This window comes from Acyrthosiphon pisum, chromosome A2 (genome assembly GCF_005508785.2).
Source record: "Acyrthosiphon pisum isolate AL4f chromosome A2, pea_aphid_22Mar2018_4r6ur, whole genome shotgun sequence".
NCBI lineage: Eukaryota > Metazoa > Arthropoda > Insecta > Hemiptera > Aphididae > Acyrthosiphon > Acyrthosiphon pisum.
In genome coordinates, this window is record NC_042495.1 from 76,945,319 (window position 1) to 76,965,230 (window position 19,912).

Genomic DNA, 19,912 nt, shown 5'->3' on the forward strand with positions numbered 1-19,912 from the left:
AACCCCAGCACTTATACTGCCAATACTTGACGTGTCAGACCCGTATCGTATTTGGAAGGTACGTTCAGTTAGGTATGATTTGATTAGAAGATAGAAGGGTGAAGGAAGATATGTTTTTAGTTTATGGAGGAGACCATCGTGCCAGACTCTATCAAAAGCTTACGATATGTCTAAGAAAGCTGCTGTACAAAATAATTTTTTTTCCAGAGAGAAAGATATTGCATCTACTACCCTATGCAGTTGATGGGTCGTCGAATGCGAAGAACGAAAACCAAACTGATAGTCCGGCAGAACTTTCTTGTCAGAAATTATTGGTAGGATGCGTTTAAGTATAAGTTTTTCTAGAATTTTCGCAAGGAAGGGAAGAAGACTTATTGGTCTGTAAGAAGAAGTTGTATCAGCTGGCTTATTTGGCTTATGGATCATGATGATTGTCGAGAACTTCCATAGTAAAGGAAAATAAGATAATCTGATTATTGAGTTGAAAATATGAGTAATATGAACAATGGCTCTTTTGAGGAGACATTTAACTACTTCAGCCGTGATTAGATCGTAGAAAGTCTAAATGCTATATATAATTATTTAAATAATCGGCCTTCTTAGCGCTTTTGGCGGATAATTACTGCATTAAATGCCGTCAAAATATAACTAAAAAATTTCTTAATCAAACCAAATTGTTATATTCTGTGATCAAACCTTATATCATATAATATATACAACTATACAAGTATATGATCAAAGGATCAAACATAGGAAATGACTATACACCGTATTATTTATATCGTGGCATATAGAATCTATAGCATAGAGATAATCAGGGAGCCTCATATTGATCACGGTATCAAGATTTTCAAGGAAGAAATTTGAGTTCAAAAGCGTTCAAGAAGTTATAAGCGATACGTATCGGACTCAGACTTCGATACGAACCGGTACGTAACTATTCCGTATATCGTATTTCTATATTCAAGATTTTCAAGGAAGAAATTTTAGTTCAAGAGCGTTCAAGAAGTTACATGTGCAATAATATACAAGCGATACGTATCGGACCCGTATCGGACTCAATACGAGACTTCGATACGAGCCGGTACGTAACTATTCCATACTGATACGTACTATTCCATACCGATACGTACTATTCCATACCGATACGTACTATTCCATACCGATACGTATCAAATTTTTCTTCTTGAAAATCTTCATAGGTACGTAACTATTCCATATCGATACGCATCGAATTTTTCTTCTTGAATATCTTCAATAGATGAAAATTAATCTATTCTGTGCTATGATCATAGCAAGGTGTATTGAAATGCAACATTACAAACATCTTTTACCGGGACAGATAGTTATATATATTTAGATATTTTACAGTATAATCTAGTACAGTGCTTCTCAAATTTTTTTGACATGAGGCCCACTAAATTTAATGTAAAACTGTCAAGGCTCCCTTAATCAAAATTATTAATTGTTTTTTCTAAATAAGGACATAAGGTATATACTAAAATTACATGTAGGTACTATTTCAAACAGATAAATTATTAAAATGTATAATAAATTAATGTTATAATATACTTTTGAGAAATATTAATAATAATATTAAAATTTAAGTATTTAAACTTTTTCCATAAACGCTTAAAGTCTAAAGAAAATAAGCACTGATCTAAGATGACCATATAAGTCTATCAACCATTTAGCATATATAGATGATGTGTTTCTATCCCCAGGATCTCAGTTAATTTATAATAATAAATAGGTAATAGCATTTATTTTATAATATACTATAAATATTATGAATATATTATAAAATCAATGGTGATAGGTACAACTGAGACCTGAGTAATAAATGCTTATAAAAAGATATTCAAAATATGTACATTTTGGTGACACATAGGTAATATGAATACTAGTATTATGAATTGTATTTAAAATCAATATATTAATTAATAATTAATAATTATTATTTGTTAATTTTTCTAAATAATGCACTTTGAAAGCATTATAATATGTGATAATTTAGTGAATTAACTCTTACATTTTTCATATATTTTTTTTGTAATAGGAAATTTAAAAATGACAATTTAGTTAATTATATAAATAGTTGTATTTGATAAAAAGAAAGTATTTAAATAGGTGTATACAAATAATTTAGAACATACAAGTCATCAGGGGCTTGATGCCTTGATATAACAGGAAAAGAATGTTCAATTATAAATAATTCCTAGCATCGATAGGCCTCCCAGCCTGCTGCCTTGCAAGGTTTTTAGATTATAAATTATAATCCATAAACCTTGGGGCTGCCATGGTCATATTTTTATTTGTTATCCTTATCATAATATTTAAAATGTAATACATTCTGTGATATCACCATAGATAATAAATCTTTATAATCTATGAATATCACAGAATTTATTCTGTGGTAATTGTATATCTTTGCCTAATCCGCTGGAACTAGTTGTTTAATTTTGTTGGCTGTTTTGTTCTGTTAATTTACTATTTTATTCATACGTGTACATGCTACAAACTACAAATGTCGGGAAACGAATTCGCTATATTTAAAAAAAAAAATCTCGATAATTCTTGTGAATCTACGGATAACACAACAGGTTCTAATTCTAAAATGGCATTAATAAATAATGGTATTGATGAAACTTTAAATAAACTTGTTGAAAATGTATTTCATTTTACAATGATACCTCGCTTCGATAAAGAATACGACTCTCCAGTTATTTATTTACCAGATTTATTAGAAGTATTGAAGTCAAATGTCAATAATGGAGAAGAATTAGAAATTCTTGAACAAATAATTTTCGAAAGAACACTATTGGCTGATCCAATACCATATTTACTCAAGACCAAACCCAATGTATTAATTACTTCACATACTAAGGAGAATGAGTGCATTGTATATTTATTTCAATGCTTCATTGAATTGACTTTTGCTAAACAAGAAAATCGTTATCCATCAATCGGAGAAGATACTTATTCAAAAATATTTGGATTTTTGTGTACAAATGTATCTACAGCTCTTAAACAACCTGATTTGTATAGTCCTCAAAACATTAATGATCAGGTACATTTTAATTATTTTTATACTATTAAGAGCCTTTGTTCCAATGTCCGGTAAAGTGTTGGTTAATGCTAACCGACTAATAACAGATTTTATTACCAGCAGAATTCGGACGGTTAAGTGTTGATTACCAGACATTTGTAAGCCCTTATAGCTTATAAGTATTGTTTAAAACAAATGATAAACTAATCAATTAATATTAAACTTTTATCTTTAAAATTGAATTTCATGGTCTGACTGACTTTATCCCCAGCCTTAAGGTTTGTACAACTAATCTATGCCGTAAACACTGGGAATTGCTTCTACTTTATTATGCTAGGTACCTTGTACAGAAATATATTCTCAATCCTCCTACTCTCATTTTATAACATAAAAAAAAAACATTAAAATTATATTGTTTCACATTGGATGTGTAAATAGCCACTGTATTTAATTTATTGACGATAGTTTTCTAAATTGTTTGGAAAAGTATTGAACTTTCATTAATTTTATTATGATGATAACTTGTTCATTTCAATTTTTTTATCTAATAAATTAATATTTTCCATTGTTATAACTAATGTTTTAGATTACACATATTATAAGTATTTTTTTTTGTCCTAAGTATTAATTAATCCTTTCAAATACTTTGGATAAAGGAGCATTAATTTATAATAATAAAATTGTTGTCAACATTTTATGATTATTATATTCAAAAATTCCTCAAAAAGATCTTCATAGATTTATATTTTTACTAAAGCAAATTTACATTTTAATTTATTTTATGTAAATAGCAAGTTACTTGATATCTTGTATCTAAGATACAGTTTTTCTTACAATGTTAATTTCAATAGGTAATGTGAATAATGTTAAATTGTGAATAATGAATATTTTAAATATTTACTTATTTATCACCAAATTATGAAATATGAACTACCTATTGGAAGGAATAGGTATTGAAACAGATGTTACTTAAGAATTATAATCCATTAATTTAATATTATTTTAGGTTTTAAAAATATTTGAAACCAATATGGCATCTTTTGAAGATTACCTGAAATTTTTTACTTCTGTTAATAAACAAATTATTTTGGATGAAGATGATGGAGAGTCACAAATTCAAAGTATATACCAACCAATACTTAAGAAAGTAAAAGAAAAAATATTACAATCAACAATTACATTTTTACCGCATTGTGAGATTGCGTTACTACAAGTATTCTCTGCAGAACCATTATTAGCTAATGTAAGTTCCAGTTAAAATTGTTAGTTATAACACCATTAATGGTTATTACTTATTATTAATGGTTTTATATCTAAACATACTATATATTGTGAGTGTTTTATTAAGGGGACGTTACAGTAACATTTGTTGTCTCTGTCTTAGAAAGTTAGAAGTGTGTAAGGTAGCAAATTTTATGCTCAGCATTATCATTTATCTCCGTTAGTTTAAAAATTAGAGCAAATTGACCTCTTATACAATTTAAAAGTAAGATTATTATCTAGACAATGACATAGGATTTTTATTATATTTTTATATTAAGATGTACAAATAGTTTACAATTAAAAAAAAAAAAACACATTACTCGCTTTAAAATTAAAATATAATAAAAAACCATTAGTTTTTAAACTAACGGAGATAGATGTGTTCTGCTATGCGTAAAAGTCCCTATGTTACGCAATTGTAAGACAGAGACAACAAAAGTCACTATGACGTCCCTTTAAAAGAGACTGAAACTTTTTGGTAATTTGTCTGAGCACAATCGTGTATAGTATATTGTGTTTTAAATGGTTTTTAATTTTTAAGTATAGCTTTTAATACATGCCCGATCTACAGGTCTTTACTATTTTATAGATAAGACCTGTGGGTACAACTTAAACTAATTTTGGTTGATAGAAATTCTTTCAATGGCTAAAATTGTAAATGTTTTTATTGTGGACACCAGTAGGTACTAGTATAAAGGCTTTATATATTTAAAAACATAATTAATATTTGTAATCATTTGAAATTATTTTAATATCCCTTATGAATACTTTTTGTTATACAACTTTTACTATAAATGTATTCTTATTTTGTAGTTGTTGATTGATGATTGTTATGTACCAGATACATCTCCCGGCTTACATTTTACAAATACAGTGCTTGGAGCTGTTTTTGCAATATCAGGTTTACCACAAACACCAGGGGGTAAATTTGAATATTTCCAAAAACCCATGGAAGAGGTTGGTATATTTCAAGTTGTCTCATAATATAACATTTCTTTTAAATATTTATTTGTAACAGTTATCTGGTCCAATGGAAAGTAACATATGGCGTGGTTTAGAAACATTACATGTTCAATTGCATAAAATTGTATTATCCCTCCTAAAAGCTGGACCTGAAGTGAAACATAAGACATTATCTTGGTTGGGAAGTTGCTTAGAAAAAAACATGGGACGCTGTAAATTATGGAATATTGAAATGTCAATGTTAGGATTTATTTCAGATGGATTTGCATTAAACTTAAGTGCGGTTCTTTTAAGGCTGTGTCAACCATTTATTTCTAATACAGATAATTCAAAATTGTTGAAAATTGATCCTACCTACTGTGCTGCAAAAGTTAGTTACAATTATTTATAACTGATATTGTAAGTTATTATTCTAATAATTATGTGTTTAGGTTCTTAATAATGAAGAAAGTAGGCAACGTGGAGTACATCTATTAAAATTAAATGAACACACTATGCTTTTACCAACTAATATTGAAGATTCTAGTGAAGATGATAATTCTTCAGACCATAGACCTGTAGCTAAAGGACAGTTTAATTTCATCACAGAATGTTTTTACATGACACAAAAGTCTTTAGAGATAGGTTTTGCTCAAGTACAAGAAAAAATGACAAATATTAACCAAGAGTTAGCAAGAATGCAACAGACTTTTGTAGATGCTACACAATCTGGTGCAGCCACATCCGAAGTAATGAAACTTATTAATGATCGAATGGAAGGTGAAATGACCAAGTAAATTCAATTGAATTATTTAAATGAAACTAATCCTAAACATTAATTATCTAAAAAATTTGTTTTAGAAATATAGTGGTACTACTGATATATATACGATTTTGAATAATTGTTATGGTGTTTTTCTGATTCAAACATCTTAATATATTATTTATTTTGCATAGATTCCTTTCTTTGAATTTAATTTACCCAGTAGTCAATTACTGTAGCTCATAGTCAGCTAATAATAGTATTAACATTATATATTTACTATTCTTTCTTTTAGATTCTGAGTGGAGCAATGAATGTATTGGTTTTAGAATGATGTGTGTTTTTAAATTTTTTTTACATTTTAAATTTTTGTGTCTGTAAAACTTATTCGATTTTCTTCAACAGTATCTTATAAGAAAGTGAATAAAGTTGGTGCGATGGAGGGGGGGTCAAATTCTAAAATTCACTGTAATTTTCGAAAGTGCCGTGAAAAACATAAAAAAAAAAGTGGGTAAGTGGATTTCGCTCTGCTGTACAGTAGGTTACAAGTGGGTCACTGTATAATGGATGGTATTATATTTGAATTCAATAATATAATATCATTGTATAAGAAAAACGATTCTGAGCGGAGACGGTATGTCAGTCTAGGTATAAGACATAATATTATATTATAGTCTATAGTATTTAAAAAAAAATTTACCTATAGTAAGTACCTGTAATAAATTCCAAATTAATCATATCATAATATCTATTAGGTACTTATAACGCGTTATACATCAACAACAAACCGTGATACTATCATAGATATATAATAGTATACTTTAGAAGTTTCAAGTATACCCAAGAATAATATTATACAATCACAACAAAATAACTAAAATAGTTATTCTAGGTTTTTAATATGTAATTTCGTCCAAATTTATACTTAAAATGACTATAAAAATAAACTGTGTAAATTTATTTTTAGATTTTTTGGTAACAGAATTAATTACTTATGTGGAATCTTGTTTTAAATTTTCAATTCTTAGATACAAAAGTTGAACATTTTATAAATTTTTAACTACAAAATAATTATTTAAATTAAAATTTGATAAATTTTGTCAAAATTCGATCTTTAAATGCTTATAAAAAAAATTTTGCCTATGTATTTTTAATGTTTTTCAACTGATATTGTAACAATATATCAGGAGCTTTGTATTAAATTTTTACACTTTTTGGCCCAACAGATAAAACTTTATTGATATTTATAGAAAAAAAAACTAAAAAAATTAAAAACTGAAAATGTCCGTAAACAGTTTAAAAAGAGTCAAAATATTTTCAAAATGTTATGGTGTATAGGAAATGCTAATATAAACATTCAGTAAAATTTTCATGTATCTACAGTTATTCATTTTTGTATTACAACAAAATAAGGAAATCGATACATGAGAAATCGAGTGAATACCCCAATGTTGTAAAAATTTGAATTTCAAACGATCATAAAAATTTAATTTGACTTTCTTATAGATATTTTTTGTTTAATAAAGGTAGCTAATCTTATAAGGAATCTTGTATTACATTTCAAAATCTTAGATTTAAAAATTTAAAAATTTTTAAAAATTTTTACGAATTCTTAACTCAAAATAATATGCTAATTTTCGTGATTTTTCCATATTTTGTCAATTTTTGAACTTTAAATGCTTATAAAAAAAAACTGTGACTAAGGATTTTTAATATTTTTCATCTGCTTTTGAAACAATATACTAGGAGCCTTCTATTAAATTTTCATGCTTTTTTAATCAACAAATAAAATTTAATTGATATTTTTAGAAAAAAAACTAAAATAAAATGGAAAATCAAAATGTCTCTAAACAGTTCAAAATATTTTGAAAATGTTATGGTGTATAGAAAATGCTAATATAAACATTCAGTCAAAATTTCATGTATCTACGGTCATTTTTTTTTAAAGTACACCAAAAACCAAATTCAATTTTGTGAAAAATTGATTTTGCGTAAAAATTCCCGTTTTTCCTTTATTTTTCTTTGGTTTTTTTGGCGCTTTTGAAAATTACTGGTAAATTTAAATTTTGACCTCCCCAATGCACCAACGATATTCACTTTCCAATCGAACATAAGATACTAAAGTTGAAAATCGAAGCATTATTTCGACTACTTATCGAGTACACAGACACAAAAAAAAAAATTAAAAAAAAATTAAAAAAAATTAAAAAAAAAACACACATCATTGTAAAATTAATACATTCATCGTTTCACTCAGAATCTAAAATAAGGAAAACCGAGAATTTTTATACAAAATCAATTTTTGACAAATTTTGGTTTTTGGTGTAGTTAAAGTTTTAAAACAAATGTTTATATTATCATTTTTTGAACACGATAAAGTTTTGCTCAGCCCCCAACTCCCCCGGGGTTTTGAAAAAAATCTACTGTATGAAGTTTTTCAGCGATAACTTCAAAACTAAGTCCGTCCGACCTTTTTTTTTTTTTTTCATTCTTATTAATCACCCCAAGACACATTTTGCAAAAAAAAAAAACCTTAAAAATCGATAGGTTGCTAAACTAGAATTATTAGTCTAGTCTTCAATTAGAAAATTATTTTGAGTTGAGATTTCATAAACATTTTTCTTTTTAAATCTAAAATTTGAAAATATAATACAAGATTTCTCATAAGTTTGTCTATTTAAAAAAAAAAAAAATGTTCACAAGGAAATCAAGTTAAATTTTTATGAGCATTTGATGTTCACATTTTTTCTACATTCACTTGATTTCTCATGTAGCGAATTCAAAAAGGAATAACTGTAGATACATGAAAATTTCACTGAATGTTTATATTAGCATTTTCTATACATCATAATATTATTTTGACTTGTTTTGAGCTGTTCACGTACATTTACAATCTTCAATTTTTTTCGTTTTTTTTTTCTATAAATGTCAATAAAACTATATTTATTTAGTAAAAAAACGTGAAAATGTAATACAAGGCTCCTTAAGTCCTAACATATTGTTACAATAGTAGTTGAAAAATATTAAAAATACATAGTTACAATTTTTTTTATAAGCATTTAAAGTTCGAATTTTGATAAAATGTATCAAATTTAATATTTAAAAATTTTTATATTTATTTCGTAGTTAAAAATTTATAAAATGTTCAACTTTTATATCTAAGGATTGAAATTTTGAAAGAAGTTTCCATGTAAATAGGTTATATATATAAATCACTTTATTCGCAATATAATATCATCAAACATACTTAGTAATATCATAGGCTGACTGACCCACATGTAACCTACTGTACAGGCACAGCAGAGCGACACCCACGTGCACACCTTTTTTATTATTTTGTATAAACTGGTGGAAAAAAGGTGGGTAAAAAGTATAGAATATGTAAATTTTTTTATGTAAGACTTCTTTATCTTAAATTGTTTTTTTATTCTTTTTAGGTTTGAGCTATAGAAATTTAACTGTATTTAAATAAAAATGTTCTTATATATCATATCATTATCAGACATAATTTATTTTATGAAACTATATTTTACTGTTTTTTTAGATACCTATCTATGAAAGCTGTTCTTTTAGAACCAACAACATTACATCTTTTGAGTCAATTTCAAAAAGCAACATGTATTTGGCTTACTCAAGTTGTGTTGGATGTAGACAAAGATTTTCAATCAAATAACCTTCAGTCTTATTGTCCAAATAAATTCTCAGTTATTGAATTTCCGTTGCCTAGTGTTGTTCCTCCTACATTAAAGTAAAATTATTAATTTTTTATAAACTTTATTTACCTTAGTAAATAGAATAAAAAATAATAATTTGTGTTTTTAGATGCATTCCAGAATTTTTGTTGGAAAATATTTGGCGATATTTAACATTGGTGCGTCGTTTTCATTCTCGATCTTTAGAGGAACCTGGTTTTTCATTAGTTAGTGAATTATTAAATGCTGTTTTAATCTTTATGACATCAAATAGTCGAGTGAGAAATCCACATTTGCGGGCTCGTCTAGCTGAATGTTTAGATTGCTTATTACCACATATGGATGAAGATAGCTCTGTAACAAATTCAATAGGGTCATATTACAGAGAGTTATTATTTTTAAGTCATCCCCATCGTAAACAAGTAATTAATAAATTATTAGAATTAAATTTTGCTATAAATTGAGTTAGGATATTTATGACTAATATATTTTTTTAACGGTACACATTGCAGACTAAATTATAAATCTGCTGTGTTTGATGTAGAAGCAGTTATATAAAATATTTATTCTTAAAACATTTTCAGTTATAAACACACATTTTTTTATATTTTAGATTTCAACAAAGATCATAAAAATAACAGCTTTTTATTATTAGATTTGTTATGTACAGGTTATGATTTATTGTGCTCATTCACATTGCACAAGCATTATAAGTACTTATGTCATACATTGATCCATGTACATACAGGTTAGGTAAAGTATAATTGTTGTTATCACAACACCAGCAAAACACTAATATGACCATGTAGCTTCTATTAATAATCTTTTAAAAATGTATAGTATATTTCCAACCAATTAGGAATAATAAAATTTTTTCATATAATATTAGATTATTTTGAGTACACCGAACCTACATGTGTTATATCTGTCTTACAATAACGCTACATGGCTAATTTGAGTTCAGAAGATCCAATTTTGTATTGTTAGCTTTATTATTAGTGATAATTGACATATCAATAAATTAAAAGGTAAGAATGTTATAATATTTAATAAAATATTATCAAGACTATCTCATTGATTTTTAATAGTATTAAAATTTTGATTTGAGTTATAAACTTATAAGTTATAACCTTGTAAAATATTATAACTTAAAATCCTCATAATTCACATTAAAATTCTAATATTATTAAGAGGACGCTACACAACCATTTGTTGTCTTCAACTTACTAATGTGTAACATAGCTAATTTACGCTCAGGAGAACGTGTTTAGCTCTGTTCGAGTGAATTAACCTATTATAAAACTTGATGGTAAGTACATTATCTGTGTTTGGATGTGGGTTTTTACGATATTTAAATTTTTTAGTAAGCTACGTATATAATATAATGTAAATTAAAAATTCTCATATAAAAATAATTGTAAAAAAAAAAACCCGTATACAAACAAATAAAAAACCCACATTCAAACACAGATAATGTTCTTACCATCAAATTTCATAATAGGTCGATTCACTCTAATTTTTTAACTAACTGAGTTAAATGTGATCTGCTGAGTGTAAATTTGGTATGTAATTTGGTATGCACTTGTACGACGGAGACAACAAATATCTGTAGCGTCCTCGTAAATACTAAAATCTAGGAGATGCCTTAGATAATTGTATCACTTAAATTTGATAATAGATCAATTCACTTTGATATTTTATTTAACAACCCCAAATTTATTATTCCAAATGCAGATTTACTACATGGTTCATTTGTAAGACAACACATGGGGATTTTGCCTCCTCTCAAGTATATACTTGAACATTTTTTGTGTATTTTCTAAAGTATTTATTTATTAATAATTTAGGTCATAAACATCTTAACCCTTGTCATAATAAATGTAACATTTAATCATTATTTTTATTAATTCTTTCTTTTTAAGATTGTTCATGCTCTATTAGATGTGTTTGTGGGAATTGAAATGACTGGACAAAGTGTGGAATTTGAACAAAAATTTAATTATCGCCGACCAATGTATGTTGTAATGGATTATTTGTGGAAATTAGAAGAACACAGAGAAGTATTCAAGTAATAAATTTATGTATTAATTATTAACACAATTTTATTGCTGCGGATGATGTCAATTATTGTCATTTAGGCATTTAGCATCGTTCCTATTTACGGGCAGTGGTGTAGTGGAGGATACACGTGGAAACATGGGGTATACCCACCTCCTAATTTTATATTTAGGCATGTACCCTTAACGAAAATCGTAGTGTGCAGGTTAGGCATAGCCTCCTAAGTTAAGCATTATGATTAAACCATTCATGGTTTGGTCATCTAAAAGTATTATTTCAATATTTTAATTTTTTAATTTTTAAGAATTTTTAGTAATGCTAATAAACTATCTGTTTTCTACTAATTTGGAAATTGTCTGTTATAATTCTTATTCTTAAACATAATAAACCAAAAAATATAAGCCCATGAGCCTATTATGTGCCCTAGCCAAATTGTTTGAAACAATTACACTTACACAAATTTTAAATATGTCATCCCTAATACACAATTTGGATTCAGTACCAAACACCATCTTACACCAAATAATAGACAAAATTGCGTTATGTTTTGTATACAAAAAATACTGCCCAGGTGTCTTTCTAGATGTCTCACAAGCCTTTAATAAAGTCTGACATACCGTTCTTTTCTTCAAATTAAAAAAAGATTTTCCTAACTCCACTGTATTTACTGGTGCAATTCTATTTTTCTAATCATATTTTTTTGTTAGACATGGATTTTCATTTTTGTCATTCTTTAAAATCCATGCAGGAGTCCCCCAGGGTAGTACCTTTCACAATACCTTTAAAATGTGTTCACTTCAGACATTCCTAGTTCTGAGAGCACACTTATTGCAACGTATGCTGACAACATCCCTCTGATTAATAGCCTTTTCTTAGTGTTACATCTCAAACAACACACTTCACAAATACCTAAACATAAAAACTGTCAAAAACTAAAGACTAAAAAAAATACCACATCAAACAGTCCTATAAAATCAACCCACTTGGTTTAACCCACAGGTAAAGAAACTATTCCAGATGACATTTAAATTATGAAATTAATTCCTGATGGTTCTATTACTGGATAGTTTCCCCCATGGTGATTTATGTTAAACTTAAAATTAAAATGTTTTCAAATTCACCTATTGTATAGAGTATGTACTATATATTTATAGTATAAAAATAATATAATCCGCAACAAATGTATATAAAAATATTGTTATTTGTTCAAGTATTAATTGTTGTAATACATTTTTTAAGATCATTGGCTAAAGATGCAGAAAATAATATGGAAGCAGCTTCCCCACCATTATTTTTAAGATTCATTAATTTATTAATGAATGATGCTGTGTTCTTATTAGACGAAGCATTAACAAATATGGCTCAGTTGAGACAAATGCAAACTGCTCAGTAAGTAAATATAATTATTACTATTTGATCACGAAACAAAATGTTATTAAATATTATTAAATTAATTCATTGAATAATAAGAAAAAATTAAAACTGGGTGATTAAGTAAAGTAAGTTATGTAAAAATATTTTTCTTATTTTATTAAGAAAGGTACCGAACCATTTTTAATTTTATTTTATCAATATTCACATTGCTCAAGTTGACCTTTTATTTTGTTCTGACATGCACCACATGTCTTTCTTGTTGAATCAACTTTTGGTTTGTATCAAGGTTAAGTTACAAATTTAAAAAATGGCAGATTATGTTACTAATGATATAAATTATAACTTACATCAATGCCTCAATAATTTTGTTTATGAGCAATAGTATTTATGAAAAAAATAATGTGCATTTAATGTTTCTGCTTGAAAACCTGAAAATGATTAAGATTTTCTAGTGCTATACATGGTGTAACAGAAAATCCAAACAACTTTGTTTCTATTCAATATTTAAAAAAAATTGTATTATATATAATATATTGACTTGCGCTTCACATATTATATTATAACATTTTTTACTTTTATTTTTTTATACTTAAAATAAAAAATTTTAATTTAAAATTGCCAATTTGTAAATCTTGTTTTTAGAAGAATTTTAACTGTAAAAATATGTATTAAGTCATGTAGTATATTTTTTATAATTTTTATAAAATGTACAAATTTGTTAAAGTTCAATAATTTGGAAGGTAATAACTTTTTAAAAAAATATCTAGATTTTTACATGTACTTATTAAAACATTTTTTAAAAACATTTAAAATAAAGTTTATAATTTATCAATTTGAAATGTTTTTTACAAATTAAAGGTTGGATAAAATAATGATATTTCAAAAAATTATAAAAAAAAAAACTATGACTTAAATAAATGTTTTTCTAGTAACTAGATTTACGAATTGGCCATTTTGAATTTTTCCAAAATAATTAAATCAGATTTAAAATTGGTTATTGTTAGTATTAAAAAATAAAAATAAAAATAATAAATGCTATAGAATTTGCATATAAGAAGTCAAAAAATGTGGGCAAGTGGGTGTCGCTCTGCTGTATAGTAGGTTACAAGTAGGTCACTGTAGTGGTATTAAATTTGAATTCAATGATATAATAATATCATTTTATAAGAAAAAGGATTCTGAGCGAAGACGGTCAGTCAGCCTATGATATCACTAAGTATATTTGATGATATTATAATATTGTGAATAAAGTGATTTATATATATATATAACCTATTTATGTGGAAACTTCTTTTAAATTTTAATCCTTAGATATAAAAGTTGAACATTTTATAAATTTTTAACTACAATATGAATATAAAAAAATTTATTAAATTTTGTTAAAATTCGAACATTAAATGCTTTTAAAAAAAATCGTGGCTATGTATTTTTAATATTTTTTAACTGCTATTGTAACAAGATGTTAAGTGCTTGTATTAAATTTTCACGCATTTTTACCAAATAAATAAAATTTTATTGTTATTTATAGAAAAAAAACTAAAAACATTGAAAACTGATAATGTCTGTGAAAAGCTCAATAAGAGTCAAAATATTTTCAAAATTCGATGGTGAATACAAAATGAAAATATAAACATTCAGTAATATGTTCATGTATCTACAGTTTTTTTGTTTTTGAGTTACAACAAAATAACAAAACCGCTACATGAGAAATCGAGTGAATATCCAATATTGTAAAAATATGAACTCCAAATGCTCATAAAAGTTTAATTTTGTAGACATTTTATCTTTGATAAAAGTAGACAAACTTATGAGGAATCTTATATTACGTTTTCAAATCTTGGATTTAAAAAGAAAAATTTTTATGAATTTTTTTTTTTTTGATTCATGAGATTTTAACGATACATAATAATATCTCGACAATTATCTGAAGAATATAGTTGGTAAAGCTCACACGCTTAAATTCAGAGGCCTGATTGCAGAATAAAATTCATTGTATGTTTGATTATATTAACATTATCATTTGAAAGAGCGTCAATAAGGGAAAAATTAATACCAGAGGTGTAAAAGAAAGTCTTAAGCTGAGATCTATGGATAGTGAGAAATGGACAATTTATGAGTAGGTGTTGGAAGTCGCAGTATTCTCCACCAAAATTGGGAAGGGGATAATACATACTACTGTTAAGTCCCAATTTAAACGAGTGATGTTGTAGTAGGCTGTGGCCTGTGCGTAATCTAGTGAATTTAGTTATGGCAGTGCAGTTCATCTTTAGGGATTGAAACCATGGTTGATTAGGGATGCTTTTCATGAATGATCTATAACCAAAAGCATATGACTGGTAGGGAATCCCATTCCAGTTTCCATAGCTCCTGAATGGATGAGCAATGTATTGTGACTAAATGTATAGCCAGCTAACGAATCGACATGCTCATTACCATTTATGCCTATATGCCCTGGAACCCATAGGAATGAGATGAAGAATGACCTGATTTTGAGGAATAGTAGTAATGCACAAATTTTTAGAATTATGGGGGAGCATTTCTAAGTGGAAGGGGTTACTGAAGATTGCTAAAATACTGGCTTGAGAATCAGAGACAATAAGGAAATCTCCGCAGGGGAGAAAACTTATGCATGTGAGAGCTTCTAGTATATCCCAGCATTCGGCCATAAATGAAGAGACAAAAGCAGACATGTTAGAATATGACTATATATGTAATTATAAGAGTGGAAGATAACTAAATCATCCACGTACATGAGGTATGGGATGTTGGCTTCTTCCAAAGCGAGTGCAATAACAGACATGCATATGTTAAATAGTAGAGGACTGAAATAACTGCCTTGAGGTAACCCTATGTGTGTGGTTTGACATGACAGAGACCCCGAAGGGGAGATACAATTTAGTTCTCGTGTGTATAGCAGAACACCCAGGGCCGCATTTAGGGGGGGGGCCTGGGTGCAACTGCCCCGGGTGCCAGTATTTTATGGGTGTCAAAATGTTGTGGCCAGAAATATGTTTACTTGCGCATTATTAAAATTGTATAATTTTAATTATTTTAATAATAGTATTATATATAATACAGTATATTAATATTATTCTATTTGACATTTTTTTAATTTATATTAATTTTTATAGTTTTATAAAATTTTATTTTATTTATTCATGAAATATCTACAACCTACTTAAATATGTTAAAAAAAATCAATTTATATGATGAATTATAAGCAAGGTTTGACATAAATTCAAATGTATCTTTGCAGAGAGAGGATCAAGCAATTACTAAACAATATTTTTTAAAAAAAGCACACATTGTAAAACAAATATTCTTTTCTGTGCTCAAAATCTGAAAGGTTATTAAGGATATATCTACCATATTTTCCATGGGTAGGCCCCTTAGGGGGAAGCAATTTGTTTTCATCGGAGATTAGGGGGCGCCAATTTTTTTTTGCACAGGGGCGCAAAATGTCTAAATGCGGCACTGAGAACACCTATGAAAGGGATGCAGGTACGCTATATGAGTGTAGTATGTCAAGCAATGTAGGAATGTGGACGGAATTATATGTGCTTCGGATATCAATGAAAGCAGTGGTTAGGAAACCACGGCTGTTGAAAGCGTTATAGATGGGACCAACCAAACCAGACAGGCACTCTAGGGTGCCGCGACCTTTGAGAAAACCAAATAGTTTCTCGGGTAAAATTGACAGATGTTCAACCCACCAATCCAACCTAGTTTTTATAATATGCTCCGTTATTTTGCAAAGCGTTGAAGAAAGGGCTATTAGTCTATATGATGCCAAGTTGGTATTCAGCTTAAGTATGGGGATAACCTTAAACTGCCGCCAAGCAACTGGTACCTTAAGGATAAGAAATAGGTTGTTAAGAATATCTAGTAAGCAGCTGATAGCTCTCTCTGGCAGGTTTTTAATGAGGATGGATGAAATAGAATCTAACCCAGAAGCAGGAGATCTTCTGGAGTTGATAGCATTTAGTAGTTCAATCAATTAAAATGGCTTTGTTAGGGTGTGGTCCTCTACATGGACTCTTGTATTAGCACATTGAATGAACTCAACTTCATTGAACTTAGGGACATAATCTGGGGCGACTTTTGTACAGAAATTGTCAAACCAATTTTCATTAGCAGCTGAAGAGGAGGGGGAGATTATTTGTCTGAATATTTTGGCTGTGCCAAAAGCTTGAAATAGGGGTACTAGGGTTGAGTGTGGAGATGAATTCTCTCCATGCTGATAATTTGGCGAATTTAAGTGTTCTAGTGATTGCGCATTGATTTTTATATATCAGGAAATCGGCAAAGGTTCCAGACTGTCTAAACAACCGGAATGCAGTAGATCTAGCTTTGACTATGGCTGTGCAATTATCATTCCTCCAGATAGGGGAGGCCCTATCGTAGAGTGAAGATTTAGATTTGGGTATGCTTGAGTGAGCTGCACTAATAACTATATCGGTAAAAGATATGCCTCTAGTGAATCCTCAGAAAAACTCAAAATAATTTGTTAATTTTTATGATTTTTCTGTATTTTGTCAAGATTTGAACTTTAAATGCTTATAAAAAAAAAACCTGTGACTAAGAATTTTTAATATTTTTCAACTATCATTGTAATAATATAGTAGGAGCCTTGTATTACATTTTCAACCATTTTTATTGATATTCTAAGGAAAAAAAGACTAATAAAATTGGAAACTTAAAATGTCTCTAAACAGTTCAAAATAAGTCAAAATATTTTGATAATGTTATGGTGTATAGAAAATGCTAATATAAACATTCAGTCGAAATTTCATGGATCTACGGTCAATAGTCATCTGTTTTAGAGTTAACAACCAAAATCTATTTTGTCGAAATTCATTTTGTGTAAAAATTCCCGTTTTTATTTTATTTTGCTTATGTTTTTCACAGCGCTTTTAAAAACTACTGGATTTTTACTTTTGACCCCTCAAAGTACCTACCAGATTCATTTTCCTATCAGAAATGATATTATTGAAGAAAATCTGAGCATTTTTCCAGTTCTATAGCATGATGACAGACACAAAAAAAAATTTAAAAAAAAAATAAAAAAACACATCATTGTAAAATAAATACATTCATCCGCTCAGAATGTAAAATTATATATATAAAAATACAATTTTAAATATTGATTAGAACAAAAGTTATTTCATTTGTCAGGTCTTCCTGTTACACTCTGTATACTGTATGATGTTCTTTTCAGTTTTATTTATTTATTCACTACTCAAAAAATATTTAATTAGAGTCTTTTTTTACGTTTTTAATTAAAAATGTATAGTTTATTTTGTATGTTCTATTTAATATTAGTGAATCAGGCCAATGGAATAATTTATCTGAAAGAGAAAGAGCCCAAAATATGTCACACTTGCAACACATCGGAATGATTGCTAGGTAAACATAAATTTTTGTTAATTGTTATTATTATTTATTTTATCTTAGATACTTACATATGTGTTTGTTGAACAAATATTGTATTTACAGATTTGATAATATTCTTGGGAAAGAAACCATCAATACATTTAAATACCTTACATCAGAAATAAAGTCAATATTTTGTCATCCCACAATGGTTGATAGAGTAGCAGCTATGTTAAACTACTTCTTATGTCATTTAGTAGGACCAAAAAAAAAAAAATTTAAAGTGAGTACTTTTTTATTTACAACACGTTAGACCTAATAGTTGTTTTGTAACAATTTTTTTTTGATCACGTTATCTCCAACTTCCACATATACAACATAGACAAAACACATTTACGCAGTCTGAGTAACATTCGCTCAATTTTGGTGTTAGTATAAAAATACCTGTTATAAAATTAAAAGATGAAAATATTTCGGTGGGTAGGACACTGAGATTTTTTAAAAAAATTTAAATTTTGAAAAGGTAAAGTTCATTTAAAAATATTGAAATTTTTGCAATTTCTAAACAATATAATGAATGTTAATTGAAAAACGCACTGTCTTGCCCTCAGAAATATTGTCACAATTAAATTTTATAATAGGTTACCGAAATTGGGTGAGTTCTACTCAGACTGCGTATGTAAGACGTAGACAATACATGCAAGTGTGACGTCCATTTAATTGATTAATTTCTATTAGTAGTAACTAATAAAATATAATATAGTAAAACCTAAAAAATATTGGTGGCAACTTTTGATTTAATCCCATTTAATTGAATAAAAAACAATTTTGAAAACTGCTATTTGTTTAATTTTTCCGATTTTTTTAAATTTTAAAAATAAAATACATACCTATTACATAAATATAGATTTTTTTAATTTTACATATACATCTTTTGTACATCTTTTAAAATATTTAAACAAAGACAAAATATATTAAACAAAAACCAGTTGCTTAATTATTTTTTACTTTAATAAGTATTTAATGATTTACAATTGAAATAAAATATAGTCTTACATTTTGATATAGGTTAAAGATATGAAGGAATACAAATTTGAACCAGCCGAAATAGTTTTGAATATTTGTATGATATATGTACATTTGGGAGGTACTAAAAATGGTGAAGCATTTTGTTTAGCTGTTTCCAAAGATGGACGATCCTACAATCCATTACTTTTCAAACAGGCTGAAGACGTCTTAGGTATTATAAAAGTTTAAAATATAATTAATATTTTCAGTCTTAAATCATTGTAATTTGAGAAATGGACCCTTAGAAAAATGTCATTCTTGCAAAAAAACTCATTTTTATTAAAAGTGATCAAATTGGGCCATAACTATTTTTCTATTACCATTATTTAT

The 19,912-nt window shown here is 27.6% G+C and overlaps 1 protein-coding gene across 1 annotated transcript in view; it reads left to right on the forward strand.

Annotated features, from left to right (window-relative positions):
- Positions 1–2,372: 2,372 nt before the first annotated feature.
- Positions 2,373–19,912, forward strand: part of LOC100159631 (ubiquitin conjugation factor E4 A) — a 19,354-nt gene continuing 1,814 nt past the window's right edge. The window contains exons 1-12 of the mRNA XM_001942838.4: positions 2,373–3,070; positions 4,056–4,292; positions 5,126–5,269; positions 5,331–5,645; positions 5,707–6,047; positions 9,562–9,765; positions 9,840–10,131; positions 11,632–11,777; positions 13,007–13,156; positions 18,464–18,547; positions 18,638–18,797; positions 19,583–19,754. Coding sequence (XP_001942873.2) covers positions 2,528–3,070; positions 4,056–4,292; positions 5,126–5,269; positions 5,331–5,645; positions 5,707–6,047; positions 9,562–9,765; positions 9,840–10,131; positions 11,632–11,777; positions 13,007–13,156; positions 18,464–18,547; positions 18,638–18,797; positions 19,583–19,754 — 2,788 coding nt within the window. The 5' untranslated portion in view covers positions 2,373–2,527. The remainder of the gene's footprint in view (positions 3,071–4,055; positions 4,293–5,125; positions 5,270–5,330; positions 5,646–5,706; positions 6,048–9,561; positions 9,766–9,839; positions 10,132–11,631; positions 11,778–13,006; positions 13,157–18,463; positions 18,548–18,637; positions 18,798–19,582; positions 19,755–19,912) is intronic.